The sequence below is a fragment of the Nyctibius grandis genome, chromosome 5, assembly GCF_013368605.1.
Source record: "Nyctibius grandis isolate bNycGra1 chromosome 5, bNycGra1.pri, whole genome shotgun sequence".
Taxonomy (NCBI): domain Eukaryota; kingdom Metazoa; phylum Chordata; class Aves; order Nyctibiiformes; family Nyctibiidae; genus Nyctibius; species Nyctibius grandis.
In genome coordinates this window covers 56,445,852-56,472,551 of record NC_090662.1, presented here as the reverse complement: position 1 = coordinate 56,472,551, position 26,700 = coordinate 56,445,852, and the positions used below count along the sequence as shown (strand labels likewise).

Below are 26,700 nucleotides of genomic sequence, written 5' to 3'. Positions count from 1 at the left end.
GGCGATGCTGCAGCCAAGATGGCGGCGGGCGCCGAGTGAGGGCGAGAGGGGGCAGCGGCTCCGCTCCCGGCAGTCTCCCCGCCTCGGGCAGGGGGAGGCGGAGGGATGAGGCGCGTCCCCGATCCCGGCCGGTCGTCGTGAGGGGCGCGGGCCGGCAGACACCATGGCGGGGATTATCAAGAAGCAGATCCTGAAGCATCTCTCCAGGTCAGTGGGGCGCCGTGCCCCGGGTAGGCTAAGGGGGGTGCGGGGGGGCGGCGGCAGCTCCCGGCCCCTTGCCTCCGGCGGAGAGCGGCCCCGGGGCCTGGCTGGGAGCTTCATTCAGCCTGCGAGGGTGGAGCTGGAGCCGCCTCCTCGGGGTGCCTCTTGGAGGCGGAGTGGGGCGGCTGGGCTGCTTGTGTGGGGCTGTCCGGAGGTGACAGCCGCATAAATGGCCCCTAGCCCCCTCGCTCGGTGGCCCAGGGGGGCACGCAGGCGGCTCAGTCTGCCTGGCGCAGAAAGGAGTCTCTGAGTGAGTCACCGCCGGGCTCCGGTCGCCTCCTCGCCGGGCAGACGGTGCTCGTCCACGACGCGGAGCCGAGCCGAGCCGGGCGGGGGCTGCCGTGGCAGCGGGCCCGCACCCCCCCGGGCGGCGGCGGTCCGGCGCCCCGGCGGGGAGCGCTGACGGGGCCCGCGGGGCGCCCCCCAGAGCAGCCAGTGCCGGCGAGAAGGTGTGCGAGGGGGAGCGTGGAAGAGGGGGGGGGAACCCCAAATCCCGCTGTAATTTAGAGGCCGGGGGGGAGGGTTTACACAAGCTGTCCCGGTTCGCTTGTTGGCCGGGCTGTGGGAGCGGGGCGTGTGTCCTTGCGGGTCTGGTCTAGACATCCGAGCTCTGGCAGGCGCCGGTGAGGCCGGGTAACAAAAGCGATGCGTTGCGGTGCAAAGGGATGAAATAAGTTGGACGTTTTCTGAGTGACTGAAATCGCATCTACCGTGCCTCATGGGTTAAAACAAACAAACAAACAAAAACAAACAAAAAAGACCCTATGGTAAAATTTTGTAGCTGTCAGTGCTGTGTGCTTGAAAGATGGAAAAACTGCAGAAAGTACCCAATCTGATTAATACAATTTTAAAAAGCTACGTTAACGTTTCTCCTATTTTCTAGAGAGACAAAAACCCATATTAGGTATTTGAACTGTCATGATACCACAGCGTTGTTATTCTTCAGAGCTTACTCTTATAGATTAAAAAAAAAAACCCTAAAATATTTGTCCCTTACTTGCTTGTTTTTTTAAAATGTTTTATTCTAATTTTGTGTGGTATTTCTGGAGGGTGTTTATTTTCATCAGTGCTAATAAATAGAGAAAATCAAATGAAATTACAGATTGTCATTTGACTAATTTGTTGATGATGCACAGGGAAAACAAAATTCTCATTCCAAATCCTTTGCTATATATCTGCTAAAGATGATGTATGAAGCAGTAGTAGAATAATTTTTCTCCTCTACTCTACTCCTGAGTTTTGTAGCTGGGAATGCTAGTAAAGAAATCTTGTCTTCACATGAAAATCGCTGAGCACTGTGAGAACGGAAATGCAACACGAAGATGTCATCGGCCTTGAGTCAGTTTTCTGATCTGAAATGTGCATGGAACCACTGGACTTAATTGACTGATACAGCTCGCTTCCTAGCGTGCTGTTTAGCAAGCTGTATGGAAAGTGAACTGTGGTCTCTGTTCTACAGGTTAAAGTCTAAAATGTGTCTAGGAACTGGGCATGAGTAACATGAGCTGGTTTTTGTCTAGTTCTTCAAATAAACAGATTAGAATTAAGTACTTTAAAAATAAATAATAATAAATCTGTGTTTGCTTTCTTGTGTGATGAGATAATGCTTATTCAACAAGACTATGTTGATTGTGACAAGTTTCATCATTTTTAAAAAGCTTACGGGCTATATCTAACAATCTGAGGTTTGCATAGTGTGGACTCATGAACCACACTATGTTGACATTAAAAGAGTATGTTTGCTACCTAAAATATAGACAGTATTATTATTAAGCCCCTTATTATGGGTGTTCTTAATCACATGATCAGATAATATCTTTTCTCCCTGTAGAACTGGTGCTTCAGTGGTTGCAGAAGTTGGTTGCACAAGAAAACAGAATTCAGGTGACACAAGCACCTGTAAATCTGGTGGCTTTTTAAATTTCGGGAACTTGTGTTTTCAAGAAAAATGATAATGTTGTTCTTTATTTCAGGATTGTCTTTAATATGTTTTCGAAGAAAGTGATTAAGGTTGTCTTCACACACTGTTTTATTTCAGTCTGGAGGCAAATACATGAGGAATTTCCTGTAATACAGAGGGTGCCAAAGGACACTTTCACTTTGTACTCTTACTATATTGGTTCCTGTTCTGCAGTTTTCGTGGTTCCTCAAAACTGATGCCTGTTTGCCGTCTTCAACAAAGCACTTAGTAGTGGCAGGATTAAAATGTACTGGAAGAAGTTCATATATGCTGAGTGGAAAGAATTACCCTGTTATCTCAATTTACTTTTGGTTTTGATTATTGTATTTCCCTTTATGTTTGAACAAAAACAAATCTAATATGTACTTCAAAGAACGAATAGAAGATATGACCTTGTACCTTCAGTTACAGAGAATTAGTTTGCTTTTTTGCCACAAATCACAGAATGGTTGAGGTTGGAAGGGATCCCTGGAGGTCATCTTGTCCATCTCCCCCAAGTGATCATTGATTTAGCAATATTCGCCCTGAAGATTGCTGCAATATCTGTTACTCATGTGTTAGCAATTTTCAGCTTTCTTACTATCTCGATACTATATATGCAAATTTAGAATCATTGTGTCATTCAGCAGTCTAGTTTCCATTTAGCAGTTTACAGTGCTTTTAGATAAACTGATATGGACACTGGTGTTGTGAAGGAGCCTTATAATTCTACATTTGTTAGCTAGGGAAGATTTTTTATGTAGGTATGAGTCTTTAAGGTCTGCGAACAAGAAGAGGAGGAAGATCGAAACTGCATTTTGGGACAGTTTTGGTATCTAAATGACTTTTTACTTTTGTAAAAGGTTTTTCTTATTGCTGTGTTGCAGCTTAAGAACAGTGAAGGTAGGAGAGCTTATTTACTCAGTGTGTAACAAACCTGTATCTTATGTCAGGATCTGTTGATGAGGTTTTAGTTTTCTCACAGTCTTTTAAAAAGCTACGTCCTCTATCTTCAACATGCGTTGCTCTCCTCCAAAGCTGTGGAAGAAAATGAGGGGGGAACAAAATACATTTTTTTTGTTGTTCTTTTGATTATGTGGTGCTTGGCGTAGGATATTAAACTAAATGCTATCTGATAAGCTGAAGAGATGAGTTTGTCATTTGGAGGCTTTAATCTTTGTTACCTGCGTATTGTGTTAGGTGTGTTTTTTGTGAGTGTGAATGGTGGAGTGTCTTTATTTCATAATATACGTGCCCTAAAATGAAACAAGTGTCTGGATAATGGCATTATCCTTTGTAAAGGTAGGAATGAGATGCTATGCCTAGGAATCTTATGTGTAGTGTTGGGATCACTCACTGTCAAGGTCTTCCTCAGTGAACTGAAACTTGTGTTGAATCTTCATATGTGCTGTTAACATGTTTTCACAGGTGAGAGATTTCTTGTTGAACAGCACCTTCTATTTCAAGATTTTCTGTTCGCTGCTCTGCTCTGATAACAGTAGATACCCTTCAGCGTTGTTACTTCTTTTTCCTCAGTTAGACTTTGTAGACAAGTGTATAAAATAATGGTGTTAGAGATTTCCAGTAGGACTCTAAATTGCTCTACGCAAGTTCACAATAGTGTTCCTGTTATACTATCTGTGATTATAAGGGGATCATCTTCACCGTAGGGGTTTGAATCTTGAGTTGTTTGGATCCAAGATAATGACAGAGATTGGGTATTACTGACACAGACTTGTATAAGGGTTTTTTCAAGTGTTTTTTTGGTTTTGGCTTTCAGTATCATTTACTGAAATTCCCTTTCTAGCTAACGAGTGGTCTGAGTCTTCTGCGTAGTATCTACAATATCCCTGCCTTTCTGTGAAAAACAGTTTTGTTTATCAAAATCTGTCTAAAAGGCATGAAGGAAAGCTTACAAACTTTGCCTCTACCTTGAGATAAGTAGCCCCACTGAATATGACATTCTTCATTGTAATTAGATATTAACTCTTAAGTTTACCAATGATAACACATAGTTCAACTTAAAAAATCACATTCTTTGTTTGAATCTTATTTGCTATTTTCACAAAGAAAACAGTAAGAGGTTGAGAAGTGTTTGGTATGGCAGAAACCCAAATTGGTTTCAGTTTGTGTCATTAGTTAATGTTCTGTGTGAACTTAGACCTCCTTTGCTTTTGCTCACCTGAAGCAATAGATGTAAAAATACTAAGATTTCAATAGAGGAAAATTGCAGTAAATTTTGTGACAATTTTTTTCACCTCATAGTTGGGAAATCATTCTAAAACACATATGAAGATTAGTTTTACAAAGAATAGCATACTAATTGTATGGACATCAGGAATCAGCTGATGCTGCTATAAACAGTGATATCCTACGTCATCTGGTACAACTTCACCGATATGTGTCCTACCTAAATATTTGACCTGCCTATCAACCTCCTTTTATACCAGCAAGATGTGCCTGTTTGGTGAGGGATGTTGCCATCTCAGGAGATCTGAGGTGACTCCTTTTAGAATCTACCAATGTAACACCTTTATTTGGCCGGAATGGGCTAGTTCTTTCCTCTAACTAAATGACCAAAATTGTTTGGATGAACTTTGAAACTTCTGCTAGTAGCAAAAGAAGTAGAATTTATACTTATTTTCAGTTTTGTGTATTCCACTTCTATGTCAGTTTAGTTTTGTGAAAGTGACCCAATTCTGGTAGCCAGACAAAGAACTCAAAGTGTGTACTTTTACTAGAATAAGTGTAAAACAGCTTCTCTGTTAGCATGTACTGAAGATTTTACAGAGTGTATTCTACGTGACAGACATTATTGGCTTGTATAGTGTGTGGGAAAATTGCAAAACACAACGTAGACTTAACAATCTACATTGCTCTGAATGAATCTATGTTGAATCTGAATGCTTACAGAAAGCGTTAGCGTAATGTCTATCATAAACAAGTGCTGCACCTAGCAAAAGAACAAGTCTGAAAAAAGACAGTAAAGCAGAACTGCTTGAGACGGCAGAAGAGAATGGGGAGAAAGAGCAATTTAAAGTTTCATTGTAATCCTGTATTTCTTAAATTCCCTTGTATTTGAAATTCAATATTTCTTGTATTTATGTGAAGCCTTCATGCCAACAATTTTGTCTGTGTGAATGTGTTGGTAGTGTTCTGATGAGCATAAAGGAATCAATAAATACTTTTTTCAACAAAAATAAAAAACTTTCACTTTTCTCCATTTTTGTTAGTAGCTTCATGCGTTGTATTGTATTTTAAGCTTTTGTAACAGAACATCTTCCAAAAGGCAAAATTGAAATTGCTGTGGTGCTTTATGAAATTATAAAGGTATTTTGGAGATAAACCAGCAATAATGTATTTGCTGGTAGAATTCTTAACCATTGCATTCATTAAGATTTAAATCTATTAAATCTTGTGTTACATCTCAGAAAGATCTCTTAAGCTTTCAGTAGCATTTGGGTTAATAGAACAAACTCACAGAATTTGACTTCTGGTTTTCAGTTTGTTTTATGTTATTTTTGCAAATGTATTACAAATCTGGATGCTGATTGTGCAGAAATTTTATTTGTATAATTAAAGTTCTGCTGAAGCTTTGTTGAAGTCAGACAACTCTTATGTATACATAATAAAAATTAATACATTTGCAGAATCAACAGGAATTAATCAGCAGCACTTCTATAGTATACGGTCATTTTCTTTAAATTATTCTCACGATATTTTTACTGGGAAATAAGTTTCAGAATGAAAATTACATTGAAGATTACTTTGTGTTCAAGTAGCTGATACACTAGTGTGAAGCAGTCTCATGAAAAAGGGTGTTTAAATAAAGCCTGTGAGGAATAAAATTGTATCTTATGTTCAAATGATTATGGAGTATGTAAGAATCAAAACAAAGCTTACAGTTAAATTTTTTTTGAAATTTGGTGTTGCTTCTGCCAAAGCCTTGGTAGCTTTTTTTTTTTATATCAAAGAGGTATAAAAGTATGTACTAAATGACTTTCAGAGTGAGAGGTGCTTGTTAAGTTGTATTTTGTTTTATTTTCTGCTTTCTTGTACGAGCACAGTGGATAAAGGACATCAGATAATTTCTGATGAAACATTAATGGAATTATAAAGGCTTACACAAAGTGATTTGTTTCACAGATTTTTTTGCAAGTCATGAGAATAACTGCTAACAAGGAATTACGCAACACATCTAGTTTTTGGCTGCTTGCGGGGGAACCCAGGTTCATCAGTGCGGTAGCTCCCACAGGAGTTTGCCTGTACACCTTTGTGGAGCTGGTGCTAACCAGGGTTCAGATGTCTCCATTCTCTCCTCTGTACATGAGAAGAAATGGGAGAGGAAAGAAAGAAGAGCTCTCCAACTCAGGCTGTGAGTTTTAGTACTTCCAGGCTCCCCTGCGTGGGTGTAGGAGCCTTGCTGTGTGAAGCATGTCCCCAGCACAGATTTTGGGGCAGCTCTGCCATGCAGTTTACCATATAGCTTGAGGATACCAGAGCTTTTATTTTCTCAGAGATCTTGGCTGCTTCTGTTATCTGACTCCCAAGAAAGCAACCTTGGGATCCAGCTACCCAGCAATCTGGAAGTTACGTGGTTGCTTACTTCTGGAACAATTTTCATGTTGTAGTTGCTCTCATTGCTGGGGATCTGGAGACCTCAGAAAAATAATCATTCGTAACTAGGTATCTGTAATTCACTGTAGTGATAAATCTCTTAAATGTCATTCAAATGTCCCAAGAAACCGCCTACTAAGGCACTTACTAAGGGCACTGTCCAAATGCTCGTGTTTTATTGTACCCCAAAGGGTAAAAGTGTTAGAATTAATTATATTTAGACTGAGGCATCTTTTCAAAGTGAAGACAGTTAACAAAAAAATTCTTTTTTTTTTTTTTTAAATTACTAGATGCTTTGCTAAATTAAATATTCTATTTTTCAATTTTTGAGAAGCTTAATGTACTAAAATTTCATAGCCTGCAAAATCAGAATGTCAGAAGTGTGCAGGTCTTCATAGCGGTGCCTCAAACACAAAAACAAATCCAACAAGTCCTGTTCCCTTACCTCTGTGGAGTCATGTTTCTTTAGTGCAAGTTGTGAATAGGTGAAGCTGAGACACCGTGAATGGGAACAAATAATGTGGGCTGAGAAATCTCAGGCTAGGCAAAACAAAATTGAAAAGCTGTCTCCCATTTCAAAATAAAATAAAAGCCTCTTACACTGCATCTCCAGGCTATCTTCCTTCTCGCATTCCAAATATACGTACTGAGTATCTCTGAAACCACTTGGCTATATTATATTGACCTTTTCTGCATGGTTAAAATTTTCTTCATAAGCTGTTCATTTAAACATGGCTGCAGTACTGTAGTATCACACAGCAAGGCATATTCTCATGGGCGTCTAGGATTTTACACAGGTCTGTTTCCTTTCGAGTTCTATAGTGTCATGATGTGTAACAAACTGTTGTAACTGCGGTTATCTTTAGCTAAAACTCTCTTACGTTATTGTATCACTCCTCTTTCCCTTTGAACTTGATCCCTTGTGTGTCCCCTGTGTCCCATTCCCTGCAGCGATCCCAGCTGGCTCTGGTGGAGATTGGTTTGCTGTGAATATCCTTACTACCAAAATGAGTACCAGAAGCTTCTCAGAAGCCGTGGCAACTGACCACTTGCTTTCACCAGGAATAGGGGCCTTTTGTCTGAATACCTTGCCCTCAGGTAACTTCCCCTCTCCCACCTTTGTAGAGTAAATGTAAGAGGTGGTATGCATTTATACAAATTTGGGAGTGAAATGAGCTCTATAAAATGTTAATTGGGTTTTCTCTCTCTCTGTTTTTGTAACTTACAATTCTGCAAAAAATAATTGTTTGCTGTGCAGCTCTATGTTGTGGTTTTTTTTTTTAGTCCTAAACTAAATTTGCAAAACCGCTTTGTGAAGTAAACTGGCAACCCCATTATAAACATACCTTTATGTGTATTTTCTAAATGTAATCTTCTAGGTGTTTCTCAATATCTTTAGGCTATTTGATATTTGCTATTTATCATTTACACCGACTTAATTCTTTTTCGTAGTTTGGTGTTTATTACCTCTGTATTGATAGATATTTGAAGGATCAGTCAGCTTTTTAAATAGTTTACGTAAGAGAATAACTGATTTTTTTAAAAATTAAAACAGTCCTTATAGTTAATATCTTATAGAAAGATCTTGTTCTATTGTGAGATCTGATCAGTTAGCATTAAAAAGATACCTGCTAATGTCACATAAATAAATGATGCTGTTTCCAAAAGGCAGATGTTGTCATGCTTTTACACTGCACTGTTATTTCTTGATTTTAAATTTATAAAATTCTTTTGCATCAAGTGGCTTTTCTTTGCATTAGTTATAGAATGTTGTATTCTGAGTGAAATGTAGCCGTTACCAAGTGTAAGCACTTTCTCAAAATGTGATGCATTATTTTTGCTGCCTGCAATATGGAAATTGTGTATACTTTGCCACGTATGTTTTAGTATAATAAGGAGTTTATGTTATCTTGTACTCAGTGTATAGATTAAGGTCTGTCGTGTATAGGATTGTCGTGTTTGAAACAAGCTTTTTGGGTTTGATAATATTGATCATTTCTGTGCTTGTGTAAATGATATGTGAAAAGACTCAAGGAACAGAAAAGCTAATATTGGTCCATGTGAGGATTTATCATAAATGAAACAGAAATTCCTTGAGCAATATTTTACTTAGAAGTTGATTATCATTCATGTAGTGTAAGCTCCTCATTTATGCACAGTGCTTGGCTATGTCTGAGCAGATCTGCTGCACGACATGTAATTAGATAATAGCTATTGATGACAGCAGCTGTTTCAGTTCTGCCTGTACCCAAAGAGCAACCAATCCAGTTTTTCCAAATAGAAAGAAAATAATTTCCTGTATGTATTATTACAGAATTAACTAGAGGAAGCTTTATATACTGTCAAGTTAAGAGAGTTGGTGGGGATGTCAGTATTTGAGAAAGTATGGAATGGGTCTTAGAGGGAATGGATGAGTGTACCAAGCTGTCTTTAGGAAGTCAGCTGGAGTAGGAGTCCACGCTGAAGCCCTGCTGTGTTGTGATGAAATGGAAGCAATTATTTGGAAAGCAGCAGCAGAGGTACTATTCAGCACTTCACCTCCTAGAGTGGGAGAGATAAGGGGGATGGTGCCACACTGCACCAGACGCGTTAGACAAGTATGGGCTGGTTGTAGAGTCAGGTTCCTAATTAGTAATTTGCCTGGAAAGGAAGATCTCTTTAGACTATGATAGGTCAAAAGACCTGATGAGTGTTAGGTGGTTCAGGTCCTGTACAATAGCATGAAAAGTCTCACCTGAAGCTGTAGGGTTGTAGGTAGTGTTTTGGGCTCGTCTAGTGTGCTATAACTCATGGCCAGCTGAGAGCAGTAGGTCCAGGCTGCGTGTGCAAACAGGGGAACGCCCTGTCCCACTTCAGAGGGTTGGCCCGTGAGCACCTTTGCGAGATGCTGCACAGCAGATCATGCAGATCCTCTCCATGCTGGATATCCAGCAGGCCATGGAGAGTTCTCCGTCTTGCTCTCAGCCATCAAATGCACACCTGACAATTCTACAGAGGTTCAAGGTGTGATTAAATAGAGCATGCAGGCATTTGTGTGGGGTGGCCACATTGCCCATGGGTAAAGAGGTGATACCCTTCTCCTGTACAAATTGATGTTGGAGGGTGTAAGAAGGTGCCAGTCAGGTATCATAGGTAGTGAGGGGTGACAGGTGTAGCTGCTGCGGTTGGTACTGCCATTTAGGAGTCCCCTGTGATTCCACATAGATTGCAGAATGAGGGAATGGTAGCCCTTGCTGTTCATCTATGGATAGGGGCCTCATGGGAGGAAACTGCATGGTATTTGGGAATCCATGCAGGACACGACATTGCTGGTACAGGTGACTTCTGGATAGAGGCTGGAGGATAGCCTCTCAGACCACCAAAGTTACATCCACTATAGACTTGCCTACTGGTTACCCGCTGGCTGCTGATGGTGGTGGTGGTGAGATTTTTACAGTGCTATGGCAATGTTCTCTTCCTAGTGCAGACTGGGAGAGTGCCATTGTTTGTGAGAGGTTTTTTTGTCCAGAAATATTAAAATTTATCCTCACAAGTGTTTATTGTGATAATTGTTTTAATGTACAGTGAATATTCTTAAGGAAAGAGCTTAAGTGTTTGTGTCAGAGTGTGTCTGGTTGATGCTACTATGTTGTAGGCATAAAAGGTATTACCTCTCTCTACAAACCGTACCACAAATGCCTTAGTTTTTTTTTTGTGGGTGGTCGTTTTGTTTTGTTTTGTTTTTTAATTCTTTCAAGCTTTTGATTTTGGTACTGTATTCTATCCTGATGTTTTCATGGGCATTCAAATGTTCTACAATGAGTGTTTCCTTTTACTGGCTTTAAATTTGTTCACTTTTAGTTTTGTGTGTGTTTATGTTCTTATGTTAAGATAAACGAACATCCAGTTAACTTTTTATGCAGTGTCCATTACTTTGTCATTAATGTTTTTGTTTATCCCCTGTGTTTCTAAATTAGATTTAATATTTTCAGAAATGGATATAGTGTCCAAGATGAGGACAGGCCATAATATTTTGTGGTGATATTTAGTACTACTTACAATTCATTTTTCATACATAGAAGTGCTTTAACCTTCATGTATCCCGGGCAGTTTTTCATTGTCTCTTGTCTTCCAGCTTTATTTCCTAAAAATGTATCTTTCACTTAGAGCCCAGCAGTTTCCATGAATTATATCTTCAGGTGTTCAGTATCTTGCATCATCAATGAGTCAGCTGTTGCTGCAAAGCCATTTGCTGATGTCTTGGGTTCCTCAGAAGGTCAGTTTTCTGTGGACTTGATGAATGTGACTTTAATGTTACCTGTCAACTTTTACAGATTTTAACTCAGCCTGGGGAGCTAAAAGTCATTTACTCCAAATCTTACATAAACCATAGTTAATGGTTTCTTGCTGGGTGAAATACTACTTTAATACACTGCATTAAAATTAGAACGTCCCTAGGGCAGCCAGGATTCACTTAAAGGTTTCTGTTACTTCATAGTTCACCAACTTTTTCTAGGGCATTACTAAATATATTCAGTGCCTTTGGATTTCTGTGTATCCTTTGGACAATTAGATATTGTTGCTCTTGAAGTCTTCTGACCAATTTCTGCTAACCTTAAGCCTTCATTGTATAGTTAATTTTTGTAGGAGCTTTTGTGATGCTTTTTGATTGAAGTTTTTTAAAGTACCAAGAGAAGATATCAGTTGCTTGATTCCAATCTTGTTTCATAGGTCTGAAGGATTAAAATAGACATCTTTTACAAAAGTTTGGTTTTTTTATTTGTTTTTTTTCCCTGGTCTATCACATTCATGCAAAATTTTTATTAGTGACTTACTGTTCCAATACAGGTCAATCACTTGTTGCATCTGTAAAGTCTGTATTTTGTCTGTCTGCCATTCACTTAACAGCAGCTAAATCTTTAATCCTGTATGACTAGCCTGTCTCACCTTTTCTCTCCTGTCATACTTGGATCAAGAAGGGAATGCTACTAAGAACTCTTCTGAATGTCATTATGCTTAATGTTACTGGTGTGTAGAGTTCTTTTTTAATCAGGGAGTCTGTCTTATTCTCATCTAGGACTTGCTGCCATCTAAATAGATCTAAGCATCTTTGTGCTTTGGACTTAAGTAATGATGTGCTGCCACGGGGAAGAGTATAGCAATGCTGCTGAACTCAGTATTTGCAGGTGCTGTTTTGTTCCCGAGACACTGATATTTCTTCTGGCTACAGGAAAGAAAATACAAGAGAGGAAATTGTTGTGTTGCCTGCAGCACGCTATTTGTTGTGACGTTTTTTTTTTCTTATTTAAAGGTGGGAAGGATGTAGTGTGGTGGGTTTTTTTGTGGTGTTTGTGGTTTTTTTTTTTCCTTTCCCCAGATCAAACCACTTATTGAAAATCAGCTTTGATTTGTGGTGTTACACTGGATGAAAGGAACTCACTTGTAACAGTAAACACTCTGGTGATCCCAATGCTTTTTTTTCTGTGGCAGATTTGACAGTGTTAGCTCTGTTCCTCTTCTATTTAAACACGAAGTCTTAAAATTTGAAGTGGTACAGTGAGCAGAATGATAGTAGACCTCCTTCTCTCTGTTACCTGCAGTCATGGGAAGCCAATATCTTTGTCTGAAACTTAACTGAAAAAACATTGGTTTTCTTGCTTCAGAAATGGTATAGAGCTCCTAAGTGATCTAATAACATGGTTCAGCCAGGTAACCCAGGAAAAAAAACCCCAGTTATCTCTCTGTTCCATTTCTGCTGTTTTATTACTGATACAGTTGCCAGTGCTTGTCAGGCTGTGTTGCCCTTTTTCAGAGCCTGTTGTTTTGAACCATACATCTTTCTAAGGAGTTCTAGTTCATAACAAGGAGATAAGCAAAACATGTGTCACATATTATGATTTAATAGTGTCATGATTAGAGCATACATATAGGATCAAATAGGTGAAGGAATTTTATTTAAAAAGCAGGGGAGGCAGATGATAGAGCCAGGTGGAAGAGATTGTATATTCAGTAGATGTGCAAAACAGCTGAGAATCCTGTGTCCAAATGCAATCCAGACTTCCGTTATTTCTTTATTAAATCCAGAGGTTGGAGTTTCTGTTGACGAACTTGACAAGGCATCTGGTATTCTCTCCAAATCTTTGTGGTGCGCTGCCCTAAGCTTCGTGTGGTCTGTGGCCTTCATGATACAAACCATAAGCTTGTGCTTTCAGATAAGTGTTTTTGCCTGTCTTCTCTACTGTTTTTTTGGTTGCTTTGTTTCTAATTTCACTTTTGGCCATCTTCTCTTCAAGCATGGTGGAGTGCTCCATTCAGAGCTCCAAGACTGTGTTGTCACAAACAAAACTTTAGAAAATACATTTTTTTCCTTCCCTGAAATATTTATCTTCTGTGTAGATTTTTAGTTCTTTTAGAGAGAAAAGAACTCAAAGAACTGTTGTGGTCCTGACAAAATACAATGATTGTAACTTAATACTCTATATACAATTCTTACTACTGTTCTGTTATTATACGGTCTTCTATGATTTTCACTAAACTCTTAGTCTGTAAATTAAAGTTGAACCATCTATAAAACTGCATAGTAATATTTAGAGAGAATGTGCGTGTCTGTCTGTGTGTGTGTATATATGCGTGCACCCAAGGGAGCTGTGTCAGGGTGCTTGTGATATTGATCACGTCATATTTCCGGATTCTTGCCTTTCAAGCATCAAATATTTTATAGCATTAATCTACCTTATAGAATTGAATATTAAACTCAATTGGAATTCATGCTATTGGATATAGTGATTGAAACTGCAAATCCTATGTTTTGAGAAAGGAAAGGTAATTTGTGAAATTGAATCTAAATCTGTGAAAACATTTTTCGCTAAGAATATCTTGTGGTGCTAGCAAACCAAGTATGTATTGCTTCAGGAACAGTGATGTTTTACTGCCACAGCAAAACAGTGTGACAGAAAAGTTTGGTGAACTCAACCATGTCTATTTTATTTCTGTTCCTCTTGCCCTTCCCTTTTACTTTTCTCTGTTCTGCTTTATTCAGTTGTTGTACTGAGTAGTGGGTATTAACACAGTCTGTTCCCTAGAAAAGGACCATCGGTCAGGAGTTCATGGGATGTTGTGCAGCGAAATGGCCTAGTTGTCGAGGCCTCCGCTCACAGTTTGACCTGGTTTTTAAGGAATAACTAACTCGAGGAATGAATACCAGGGCGAAAAACAAATGGCAAGCCGGGGGGGAGCTGCTTGCTTGTGCCAAGTCAGAGAGGAGAATGTGTACATATCATGAAATTGGTGGCATTGTTAATTCTGAGTAGTTACATGGAAAGCTCATAGAGAAATTTTAAATGGTTTTCGCAGATCAAAGATCTCTAATCATGAAACATAATGACACGATCAAAGACTTGTAATTACTACGTATTCAGAATAACAAGATTCTGCCCTAACTTTATGGGAAGTACCTCTTTACATAAAAATTGTATCATAAATATGGTAGCCTAATAAGTTCTTGAAGTTCAAGCAATTAGGCAGTCTAGGTTACAGTGCTAAAAGACACAGTGCTTCTTTACATAGAGAGATAACTTGCCAGCCTCCAAAGCCGTACTGCCTCTTCCTTAAATTTTGCCTGACAATAAATATTTGAAAACATCCCCAAGGCATTCTTACCACTGGCATATTTAGAATAATATTAGCATTTAATTTATTAATAAAATTAGAAGTTAATAGTATTAAAATATTAAATTGCAGATTTTATCTTGGTAACAATACTGTCAGTGATAATTATACCAACTCATGGCAAGTTCAGTAGAACTTGCACTAGACACACATCAGCATGTCTGTGGTACATCTTCTGCCTGAGCCTCTGTTGACTGAACACAAAACGCACCAGAAAGAAAAGTCAAAGTAGTGTGGGGCATGTCCTGGTTTGATGTACTATGGGATCCTAGAACAATACCATTTGGAGAGTTGTGATTGCCCTAAGGCTTTTTTTTTTTTTAATTTTTAATTCAAAATGCTGTTATTTTGGCCTTTGGCTCTTTTAATTTTATGCATGAAGATATGAATTCTTGTAAATTCTGACTAATGGGTGTGATCACATTGTGTTTTGCAGGGCTGGCTGCCCAAATAGGCCAACTTCTAATTTTTTATTTTTTTCTTTAAGTTAGAGGGCACAGTATAAAAGGTTTTCCTGTTATATCAAGTAGTATGAAATTGTTCTAAAGTGCTGAAAATATCCAACAGACAAACAGAAGTGTATTCTATGGAACAACGGGGATTAGAAGGATCAGGGAACTGGCACAGAAATGTAAAGTTTTGGCATCCTCAGTAGAAAATTGGCTCTGGACAAAGCAGATAGACAAAGCAGATGTGGTGGTTGTATATTATGAAGTTACTATGGGTTTGGGGGAAACACTACAGTCTCCTCAGCATCCACTCATCAGTCACATTCCAGATGTGGAAGTGGAATGGAGAGATCTGCTGCTAGAGGTGCCTATACCTGAAATACCTTCTCACAGTTCACCTGTTGAGAGTTTCTTTCTGTGACTCTTGAAGGGTATAGTCTTACAGGTGGAGATCCTCTTAATGTTGGTCTGTGCTGAATGAAGCAGCACTCAAAGTATTTTTCCTTTCGCTGACTGCAGGAGAGGTAACAAGTTCAAAGCAACACTCATAAGAATTTTTTAAAAAAAAAGTAGAAATGGGGGGAAAAATGATGCCTCTTGTTTAGATTGCTTTCCCTGTCCTTCTGCTCCTTGTTGGGATGGACTCACTCCTATTTTGTCTGTTTGAAAGATGTCGTAAGTAACTCAAGATTGGCTTTGCTGTCCCCATTCTCCTCCTTAATGGTATTTTGGTGTCTTTCTTGCTGCAAAGTTTGGAAACCCATTCCTGTAGATCCCCTGGGTTTCACTGTGATGCATCTGCAGTTGAGACCAAGATGATGGTTAGGTCTGTCTCCAAGTTGAGTGGCATTTCTGGTGTGGCGTAGCAACAGGGAACCCTGAGGGAGACACTGTGTGTGTGTGTGTGTGTGTGTAATAGCAGAATGTTTTGGCATTCGCTGTATGCGAGCAGTGGAGGAACAACATGCAGACAACTCATTATGAGTGATAAAGCATGCGTCACTTTATTAGCCCAGACAGCATCTATTTATACAGTGGATTTTAATTATGCCTACTAGTCAACTATTGATTGGCTGAAGCTCTACAAGTTACTTTTGCATATCCCTCCTACTTGCGGTTAGCCAGCTGTGCTTCTTTCTCATTCTCACGGCTCTCACTCCCCCTTTAGTTAGTTGTTTACGATCCCTGTCAAGGTCTCAGTATCCTTGCCGTTTTGCTATCATCAGCATGAATTGCAGTTTCGGCCAGGGCCTGAGGCCTAGTCTTGCTCGCCTCAGAATCTGCTCTGCTCGTACAGTTGTTCCAATGAGCTGTGACCTTTGTCATGCAGCCAATCCCCAACAGCTGTATAAATGTGACTTTAAAATAAAACAAATTTGTGATTCTTATGTTGACCCTCATCTAGAAAGTCAAGAGTAAGAGACGCTATGATGTGACTGAAAACATTCAATGGCTGCTTTTTGTTTTCTAGGAATTTGAATTAGCTGAGTCAGATGAGACTTGTCAATATGATTTCTGAGATGAGAGGCTTTATATTTCACAGTTAATGCTGGGATGTTTTACTGAGGCAGGTTATTCAGCTCTTCTCATTACTCTTTCTTGTTAAAAGGAACAAAGAAGGGTAACTAGAAAATGAAATAATTTTAAGTCCTTTATTCCCCTCATAATGTTTCTGAATGGAGCACTTAGAAGTACATTAGTTGTCAAGGAAAATATATTTGTCAATAGTCTTATCTTAATATATTTTTAGCACTGAAATTATTAAAATACATTATTCACAAATCAAAGCTTATTCCTTCTGGATAGTTTATGCCTTGTAAGCAATACAGAAACAACTGCAACACTTCCACCACAAGAAATGTATGTAGTAGTATTTGCAAACACATCCTGAATAATTTCAGACTTGGTATAGTAAAAGGAAATAAAAATTTAACTGAACTTTTAATTCTGAACAAGCTGCTTCCTCTATGCACCTCCACTCCCAGATGTCTTGATCTTTGAGAGTTCCTCTTCATGATTAAACTGGCAGGTGATGGAACACCTCCGTGATGGTCTAGTGCCTTTGGCAGTGCCTCCATACACTCTTCTTCTAGCGGAGACCACCGCCTTGCCTCGGGAGGGCTTGGTTCTTACCAGCTGCTGTCGCTTCGCTTGGTCCCCTGGGACTGCAGTGCCTTTTGAGGGGGGGCTCTGGGGACCGGCCATGTATCGGGACCTGGGCACTGGCCTCCCCAAACAGCCCGGAGGAAAATGAATCTCAAGGATTTGGCAGTGTTGGGTTAATGGTTGGACTCGATGATCTTAAAGGTCCTTTCCAACCAAAACGATTCTGTGATTCTGTGATTGTAGCAGCAAATCATAGCGCCTTTAAAGTATAATGAAATTTATCGCGTATATACTCTTTTAAATAGTTATATTTTTTTAGCCCTTGTATATCAGGTTGACCTTTCAAGTTTTCATCTAATGTTTTATATACACCATGCTGCTATGTGTGTATATTTCTAACTTATGTTATTAAATTCTATGATTAAACCTAATGAATATTGTAAACAAAACTTTTCATTTCAAGATTTTAACTGTAAATATATATAGAAAGGTACTGTTTATAAGGAGTAGCTTTTTATTAGTCCTGAGTGAATTCTAAGCCACTCCTGCTCGTTCTAAGAATAACAGTATAAGTTGTAGAGGTTTAGAATTTTTTTTTCTTGTTTTGAAAAACTAAAGAGTGAAATGGATTCAATTCTACCTTAAATAGTTTAAAATAAACAGTTAAATAGTTTGAATCAAGGATTTATTATTCTGGGTGGTGGACAAATTAGAAGATACTTCGTAATATAGTTAATTTTGTTCATGTATTTGTAAATTGAGTTAACGAGATGCAAAAATTTAGAGGGACAAAGCAATTCCATGGTACCATTTCTTTTCAGGGTAAAATTGTACCTGAGAAGCTCAGATGATTAGTTCCCCCCCAGACCATTGCTTTAATTTAAATTGTCGGCTATATGTGGGGCAGCTCTGTTTGCTTTATGTGCATTTACTTAAGGTGCATCTTTGTTTTTAGGTTCACCAAAAATCTGTCACCTGACAAGATCAACCTGAGCACATTAAAGGGGGAAGGTCAGCTGACCAATTTAGAGCTGGATCAAGAGGTGCTTCAAAACATGCTGGATCTTCCAACATGGCTTGCTATAAACAAGGTCTTTTGTAATAAAGCATCCATTAGGGTGAGTATTTTATTGGGCCAGAATGATATTTAGGCAGATCTTTTTTTTTTTTTCTCTCGTCTGTCTCTGTAAACTTTCAATCAACCTCGTATTAATAGAAAATTGTGATGAGTGCTTGATAAAATTTTAGAGAAAAACAAAGATGTTACCAGCAATAATTTCTTACTGATTTCTGTTTCCCATGTGATGACATGAAATATGTATGGAAACAATGAATATAAGCAGTGATTTTTTTAAATTTTGTTTTTTTCTTTCTGCGTAGAATTTATTCCTGTGTGTTCTGAAATAGGGGTAGAGATAAAAGCTTGTATTTCCCCGTGGTAATTAGGCTACTATAATTATTTATTATATTCTCTTTTTTAGTGTGTTATTTCTTCTCTTTATCTGTCTCTTTCTATTGCTTTCCCTCTTGTTCCTTTCCTGTTTCCAAAAATATCTTTCCAAGGGATTCTAGTCTCTGTGGGAAATGTGGAAACACTCAAAATCTAGTAGACGTTGCTTTTTTTTAGTCCTTGTTGCTGCTAAGAATTGAAGCAATGTATGTCATCTTTCCTAGATCATACTAATATGAGAGTAAGGAATGAAGCTGTGGCTTGTTTTTGACAGAAGTTATAATCTGGTCAAACTTTGGCAGCTCTTCAGTCTCTTTTCTTTCTTTTTTTTTTTTTTTGCCCTAATGGGAGATTGTCCTGATTTTTCTGAATGCAGTGAACTTGATGCTTTGTTGCAGGCATCCAATTACTTGTAGGCCAACAGAACAAATGTGAATTTTCTTTCCTTTTAAAGGAAAGAATGTGGAAGACAGTGTTGCTTTTTCTGATGCTTGACAACTCAGTATTAAAGAGGCAGATTCTATTTTGTTCCTCTATTTTCTGCTCAGTGATAAGTAGATTTTGAAGTTATGTTTTTAACATCTAAAATTTATGTGTGTACCTAAATTTACTATACAGTATTTTCAGATAAACTTGATATTTTTAAAGTAGTATTATTATGAGTTCAGGAGTTACAAATATGATTTGTACATATAAAACACATTCTAAACAAATGATTTATTTTACTATATTTTGAATTTTTACTTTGCTTTAGAGTAATGTTTTCTCTTGCAGATACCCTGGACAAAATTAAAAACACATCCCATCTCTTTGGTGAGTTCTGAGATCAGCTCCTAAATATACTCTGTGTAGCAGAATTTTTCTGAAATATTTATATAGTTCTCTTGACTTGACTTTAGAAATAACTGAAACATTAACGGGCCTTTAAAGCTAAGTGTCCTCTGGGTAGTGGCAGATCAAGACAAAATGTCTTAACGTTTTTGTTGGTAGGTTTGTTTTTTTTTTAATCTATGGCTTTGGGTGTTAGCACTATGATGTTTGACTGTTAGCTAATTTCTCTTAAGTTCTTCAGTCATTACATCTTAATTTGGGTTCACTTGAAGGGTAGTTATTTGTCCAAATAACCCTTTTACAAGTTCCTGCCTGTCTTTTGGAGCTATCTTTTCTAAGGATTTTTCTGTCCTACATCTGTACTCTACCCAGTGATCTCAGTTATAGCAGGTTTGATACACATAACATTTACAGGGTTTATGTAGCAGCCTCGGATTCAGCCAGACTCAACAGTTAGAAGTCATGCTAATTCTTGCATTTGTTTAGTTTTGTTGTTTATTTTTAAGTATACTAAGAAATGTGGTAGTGCCAGAAGTGATTTGCTTGATGATGGCTAAACTTTCTTAATTGGTTTTTACTTAGGAATGAATATTCCTTTAACTGTCATGCTTCCCAGTCTTGCAGTGAATTCCTGAATGTGCTTGTAATTTCTTATTTCTGAATCAGACTTTGAAAAGACATGTTGTTTTAAATACTTGATGCGTTTGGTGGTGATCCAGTTGTAATGTACTAACGTCTGTACAGCTTCTTCGTGACACACAGAGCTTAAACCGTGGTAAAGCTGAGGTGGGATGATTCAACCTCTTGACCGTAAGATGCAAGTGCCAAATTAGGAAATCAGTTTAAGCTGTGCTATTCTTAAAGATTACATACTTCGACCTATGGTAGCAAGGCCTGATTGTTTACTTGCTCATATTGAACTTACATTAGCGATCTTTGAGGTTAAGATAACTTTCAAGGTCATCTTTTTTACATAAAGCTTTCCTTGAACAAGTGCATTAAATGGAAATTGATAACAAAAGTTCGCTCTTCAGTAGCAGACTGTACAACAGTCTTTTTGGCTTCTAAAGGAAGGTGAATTCAATGGCCTAAATGTCCAAATTCAGCTCTTTATTACATCACTGAACTTCCAGTATTTTGGTGGGGATGTTTTTGTTACTGAGAGTTCAATTAAATTGGAACAGCATCCTCTGTTTGCATAGCTTAGGAGGTAACTAGAACCCACTTGTCTAGCCAAAGGTACTTTAATTGAGCTGAGTCACCCTTTGTGAAAATCCGTCTCTTAACGTAGTGGCAAATGCAAAGTTATCTTTGCTCATAATCAATTTCTGTTTCTATATGATAAAAAAATATAATTTTGAGGAGTGCTTCGGGGACCCAAGGATGCTATGCAGCAGTTTTTCCTCTATCAAAGTACAGTAGTTACCAGTGAGAAAAGAATAGACAGATATCTACATCCAGGTGTTCTTTGTTAACTCCTATTTATATTACACAAACTCCTTAAGTCACTGCCCTACTGTTCTTTGCACTAGTCATGTAGTGAAGAAAATTGTTCCACAGGTCTTGATTTAAGAAACCTTTAAAGAGTGGTCAAACATCCAACAATCATAGGATAACCAGGAGAAATCTTGGCTTCCCCCCACTCCCCACTATCCCCAAACTAAGGGTCTGTTTTTTTCTTCTTGTTCTTTCCTCTTTTTGTTTTGCAAGGCAAGTTATTCATTGAGACAGCTGCGAAAATAATTCTAAAATGTCTAGATTTACAGTTAACAGCTAATGCTTCACTTTAAGCATCACAGTATAGTGAAGTATAAATAAATCCAGAGTAGAGAGTTTATGAATTTCTAGGTGGTAATCGGGGCATTTCATGGATAGGAGTAGCACACAAAAATGTTTGTGGAGCAAGTGGATTATGAAGACAGGCACAATTAACACAATATGATAATAAAGTCCAGCAGGCAGGCCAGGTTGAATCATGAAAAATCTAAAATTGAGGACGAGGCTTTTCAGTGTGGTTTGTCTGACCTAAGAGTCACTCTGTGTGTGTATATTATATATATTCAGATTTTGTTTTAAAGATGCAGCACAAAACTTCATCTACTATCGTGAATTTTAGTGGACTAGTTTCAAATATTTTCCATTAAAATTTTCTGAACTTATTGAACTATTGGAAAAAACAGGAGGTATGAAGTATTTCACTGAAAGAACAACCATGTAGGAAGAAAACCCAGTACGCATTAAGTCATACCCTTTTTGAAGTACAGTTTTTGAAAATGTGTGTGATGGATAAATAATAGTCAGGGGTCAAGAATTCTGTAATCCAATATTTGACTGGGAAGGTCTGTTAGAATTCACAAAATTTGAAAATTTGTATGAACAAATTTGAAAAAGGTAATTCTGGTAATTTACAAAAGTTTGTGGGAAAATTGTCATAGTAAGAAAAGTTTTGTGTATATTTACTTTGTTACCTCTTATGTCTCCAATTTTTTGTTTTGTTTTTCAAGTCCTTGGATAAAGTTGTAATGGAAATGAGCACATGTGAAGAGCCACGTGCCCCTAATGGACCCTCTCCTATAGCAACTGCATCTGGACAGAGGTCAGTGATGATACTTAAACTTTATTGGATCAATTACATGTAAATTACTCCTTTTGAATTACTATAAAAGTTAGATCCCCTGCAAATTTCTAGAAGTATATGGGGTTGCAACTTGCCATTTCCATCTCTCTAAAATTTTATTTTATTACTTGTGGGTGGAGTTACATATGTATAGTTATAATGGATCTATCCACAGAATCACAGAATCAATCGGGTTGGAAGAGACCTCTGGGATCATCGACTCCAACCATTGCCCTGACACCACCATGTCAACTAGAGCATGGCACTAAGTGCCATGTCCAGTCTTTTCTTAAACACATGCAGAGATGGTGACTCTACCACCTCCCTGGGCAGCCCGTTCCAATGTCTAATGACCCTTTCTGAGAAGAAATTCTTCCTGATGTCCAACCTGAACCTCCCTGGCGAAGCTTGAGGCTGTGTCCTCTTGTCCTATTGCTAGTTGCCTGGGAGAAGAGGCCGACTCCCACTTCACTACAACCTCCCTTCAGGTAGTTGTAGACTGCAATAAGGTCACCTCTGAGCCTTCTCTTCTCCAGGCTAAACAACCCCAGCTCCCTCAGCCGTTCCTCGTAGGTCAGACCCTCCAGACCCTTCACCAGCTTGGTCGCCCTCCTCTGGACTCGCTCCAACACCTCAACATCTTTCTTGAAGTGCGGGGCCCACAACTGGACACAGTATTCAAGGTGCGGCCTCACCATTGCCGAGTACAGTGGGACGATTACTCCCCTAGACCGGCTGGCTACACTATTCCTAATAGAGGCCAGGATGCCATTGGCCTTCTTGGCCACCTGGGCACACTGCTGGCTCATGTTTATCCGGCTGTCGATCAGCACCCCCAGGTCTCTTCCCGCCGGGCCGCTTTCTAACCACTCTTCCCCCAGCCTGTAGCGCTGTGTGGGGTTGTTGTGGCCGAAGTGTAAGACCCGGCACTTGTTCTTGTTGAACCTGATGCCGTTTGTCTCGGCCCATCTATCTAACCTGTCCAGATCCCTCTGTAGGGCCTTCCTACCCTCCAGCAGATCGACACTCCCACCCAGCTTGGTGTCATCTGCAAATTTGCTGAGGGTGCACTCAATCCCTACGTCTAGATCATCTATAAAGATATTGAACAGCACCGGACCCAGAACTGAGCTCTGGGGAACACTGCTAGTGACCGGCCGCCAGTTGGACTTTGCCCCATTCACCACCACTCTCTGGGCTCGGCCATCCAGCCAGTTTTTAACCCATTGAAGAGTCCACCCATCCAAGCCCCGGGCAGCTAGTTTGTCTAGGAGGATGCTGTGGGAGACAGTGTCGAATGCCTTACTGAAGTCTAGATAGACTACATCCACAGCCCTGCCCTCATCTACTAAGCGGGTCACTTTGTCATAGAAGGAGACCAGGTTGGTCAAGCAGGACCTGCCTTTCATGAATCCATGTTGGCTGGCCCCGATGCCCCGATTGTCCTGCATGTGCCGTGTAATGGCACTCAGGATGATCTGTTCCATCACCTTGCCTGGCACCGAGGTCAGGCTGACAGGCCTATAGTTCCCTGGATCATCCTTCCGGCCCTTCTTGTAGATGGGTGTTACATTTGCTAATTTCCAGTCAGCTGGAACTTCTCCAGTTAACCAGGACTGCCGGTAGATAATAGAGAGTGGTTTGGCAAGTTCATTTGCCAGTTCCTTCATTACTCTGGGGTGAATCCCATCCGGGCCCATAGCCTTGTGGGTGTCCAACTGGCACAGCAGGTCACTAACAGTCTCCTCCTGGATTACAGGGGGTTCACACAGCCCCCCGTCCCTAACTTCAGGCTCTGAGGTCCGAGTCTCCTGAGAACAACCGGTCCTGACATTAAAGACCGAGGCAAAGAAGGCATTGAGCACCTCTGCCTTTTCCTCATCCCCTGACACTACACTACCCTCCTCATTCAGCAAGTGGTGGAGGCTCTCCTTGACCCTCCTTTTGCTGTTAATGTATTTGTAGAAACTTTTTTTGTTATCTTTGACTGTAGCAGCCAAATCAAGCTCTAATTGAGCTTTGGCCCTTCTAATCTTCTCCCTACATGACTTGGCAACCTCCCAAGTTACCCGACCCTTCTTCCAGAGAAAATAGGCTCTCTTTTTTTTCCTTAAGTTCTAGCCTAAGTTCTCTATTTAACCAGGCCGGTCTTTTTCCCCAATGGCTTGTCTTCCTACACACCTGGACAGCCTGCTCCTGAATATTTAGCAATTCCTTTTTAAAGCACGTCCAGCCTTCCTGGACTCCTTTGCCCTTCCTGGACTCCTTTGCCCTTCCTGGACTCCTTTGCCCTTCCTGGACTCCTTTGCCCTTCCTGTCCCAAGCCTGGAAAGAACTTCTGAACTATGTATGGAACTTGCTATGTTTCATATGAGTGCAACTACTGCATCAAAAATATACCAAGTTTAATTGATACTAAGTTTTTTGAAAATTACATATGTCTTGCCTTCAGTGTATTTGGAAAATATATATGATGTTGGGGTGGGGTTTTTTAGGTGGTGTTTTTTTTTGGTTGGTCTAAAAAAACAGTATTGAGGGCTATTGGTTAGTGTGGTGTTTTAAAGTTTTATTTCCTTCATTGTATTCAGCCAAATCTTACTGAAAGATTTCATGCACACTGTATAGCCCAAAAGGTAAGTCATTTGGGGGGGCAATATAGCATTACATCAGTGATTCTCCTCCCCCCATCCCCCAGCCGTTTTCTTTTTATGGACCTAAAACATTTTTCAGTGGGCATAGGGACATATATACAGAGAAATTGATTTGATTATATGATTGCTTTTCTTATTTTAACTTCTGTGTAATATGTAGAAGTAGTCCATGGGCCTCTACGTCTCCTAGGGTACAGCTTGAAAATCATTGCCATAGAGGTTCTGTGTAGGATGAAAGTTATAAAAAGGAAAAGGAATGACAAACCACATAAACTGTACTTTGAAAACAAGCAGAAAAAACAACCCTAAAGGCAAAATGTTTTAGATATTAAAGGAATACTTATAATACAGTTTCCCATTCACTAATCTAAAGCATTCAGAATGCGTAAGATTTTTATTAAAAAATTAATTGCAACTGCTTTATCTTTTTTAATACTGGAATGTGTGTTGATTTGGTATAGAAATGTAACCACCATCTAGGATGCCATTCTTTTACAGAATGAAACAAAGCAAATACTTTATACTATTTTGCATATATGAAAGATACTACTTTTAATGGATGGAATAATTTAACTTACAGAGATAAATACTAACCAGATTGGAATTGTCAAATAATTCATTTGACAATAATTACTCCCTATGTATACATAAAGAAGAGTAAGATTTGTACGTAATGCTGTAGACTATTTTTATGTATGTATAATATATATATTTTAATTTTTTATATATTTGTATGTCTCTATATATGTATAAAATATGTATCATGTAGAATTGCATTAATTGTTACACTTCATGAAGATTGATCGTGATCCAAAATACTTTCTTGAATGATTATTTTGAGATTAGGGCCATGGTGTAGAGAAGAAACTATTGTAAACTAGATCAAGTATATTTAACAAAAATTCATAACTGGAGAATACGTTAGGAACTTATGGTTTGTTTCATGTTGTATTTCAGCTGTTTAATAAGTTTAATTTTGTGCCCTTTCATTAGGTGTGTATTTAATATGTTGGCATTTTACTTTTTAGTGAATATGGCTTTGCTGAAAAAGTGGTAGAGGGAATTTCAGTTTCTGTGAACTCCATTATAATAAGGATTGGCGCAAAAGCCTTTAATGCTTCATTTGAACTTTCCCAGCTGAGAATATATAGTGTAAATGCAAACTGGGAACATGCTGACCTCAGATTTACGAGAATACAAGAAGCCCAACGTGGAGAGGTAAATACTGTCTTTTACTAACTTTTTTCCTTGTTTTTGTGGTAAAGGAGGAGGAAGTTGAATTGCAATGTTATACAGTCTAGGCAACATGCCGTTACTGGAAATGGAGACATTCTGTAATTTCAGCTGTCCTCTAGGAACACAAGGATGTAAAAATGGTGGATGTGAGTCAGATCAAATGTTATGTCTCTAGGAGTGGACAAGTGGGAAGAGGGAAAACCAGGGCAAGCATATGTACTGTTCCCATCGTACATTCTCCAAGCCTGAGACCATTTAAAAATGCAAACTAGACCAGACTTTTAGGAGTACTGAAAGAAAAAAGAAGGGTGTATTAAATGTGGAAGGCTAGGATGTTGTGCGTTTTTTATTACTATTTTTATTATTTTTTAAGCTTTTGGTTATTTACTTGCTGGTGAGGGTTTGCCTAATAAAAATTTATTTAAGCAGTTCTAACTGAGTTTTAATCAAGTTCCTATGCAAGAATTAAACATCTTTTCTTGGAATAATTAAGTTATATGTATACAAAAAAGTAATAGCAGTAAAGTACATACTTTGCTGCTGTCTGGGAAAAGTAACATAGAAGTTCTGGATTGGTCTGCACTATTCTTTTGATTTCTCCCATGTAACAAAGTAAAATGTATACTGAGTGCAAAGCTGATTCTAAATATTGTATGCTGTGTTGAGGAAGACTTATTTTAGCATGCATCTGGCCTTGGATAAAAGGGTGTTGCAAATTTTGCCCATGTTTGTTTATTTAGAGCCAATTATTCAGCAGTAGAGTTTACTCAGAGTTAAGAAGTCTGGTAGTTGTTTTTTATGTAGGGAAAGCAACTCCAAGAGAATATTATAGTTAAAAATACCACAAAAATAATAAGATCAAAACTGTTTTTTCTGACAGTTTGTCTTTCGTGCAG

General features: G+C 38.9%; 1 protein-coding gene across 2 annotated transcripts in view; it reads left to right on the top strand.

Annotated features, from left to right (window-relative positions):
* BLTP3B (bridge-like lipid transfer protein family member 3B) overlaps positions 1 to 26,700 on the top strand; it is a 64,943-nt gene continuing 38,243 nt past the window's right edge. The window contains exons 1-6 of one of the 2 annotated variants that reach the window (XM_068401302.1): positions 1 to 207; positions 7,769 to 7,915; positions 17,975 to 18,137; positions 19,244 to 19,282; positions 21,805 to 21,896; positions 25,597 to 25,786. In XM_068401302.1, coding sequence (XP_068257403.1) covers positions 18,075 to 18,137; positions 19,244 to 19,282; positions 21,805 to 21,896; positions 25,597 to 25,786 — 384 coding nt within the window. In that variant the 5' untranslated portion in view covers positions 1 to 207; positions 7,769 to 7,915; positions 17,975 to 18,074. The remainder of the gene's footprint in view (positions 208 to 7,768; positions 7,916 to 17,974; positions 18,138 to 19,243; positions 19,283 to 21,804; positions 21,897 to 25,596; positions 25,787 to 26,700) is intronic. The other variant, XM_068401301.1, reaches the window with a different exon arrangement.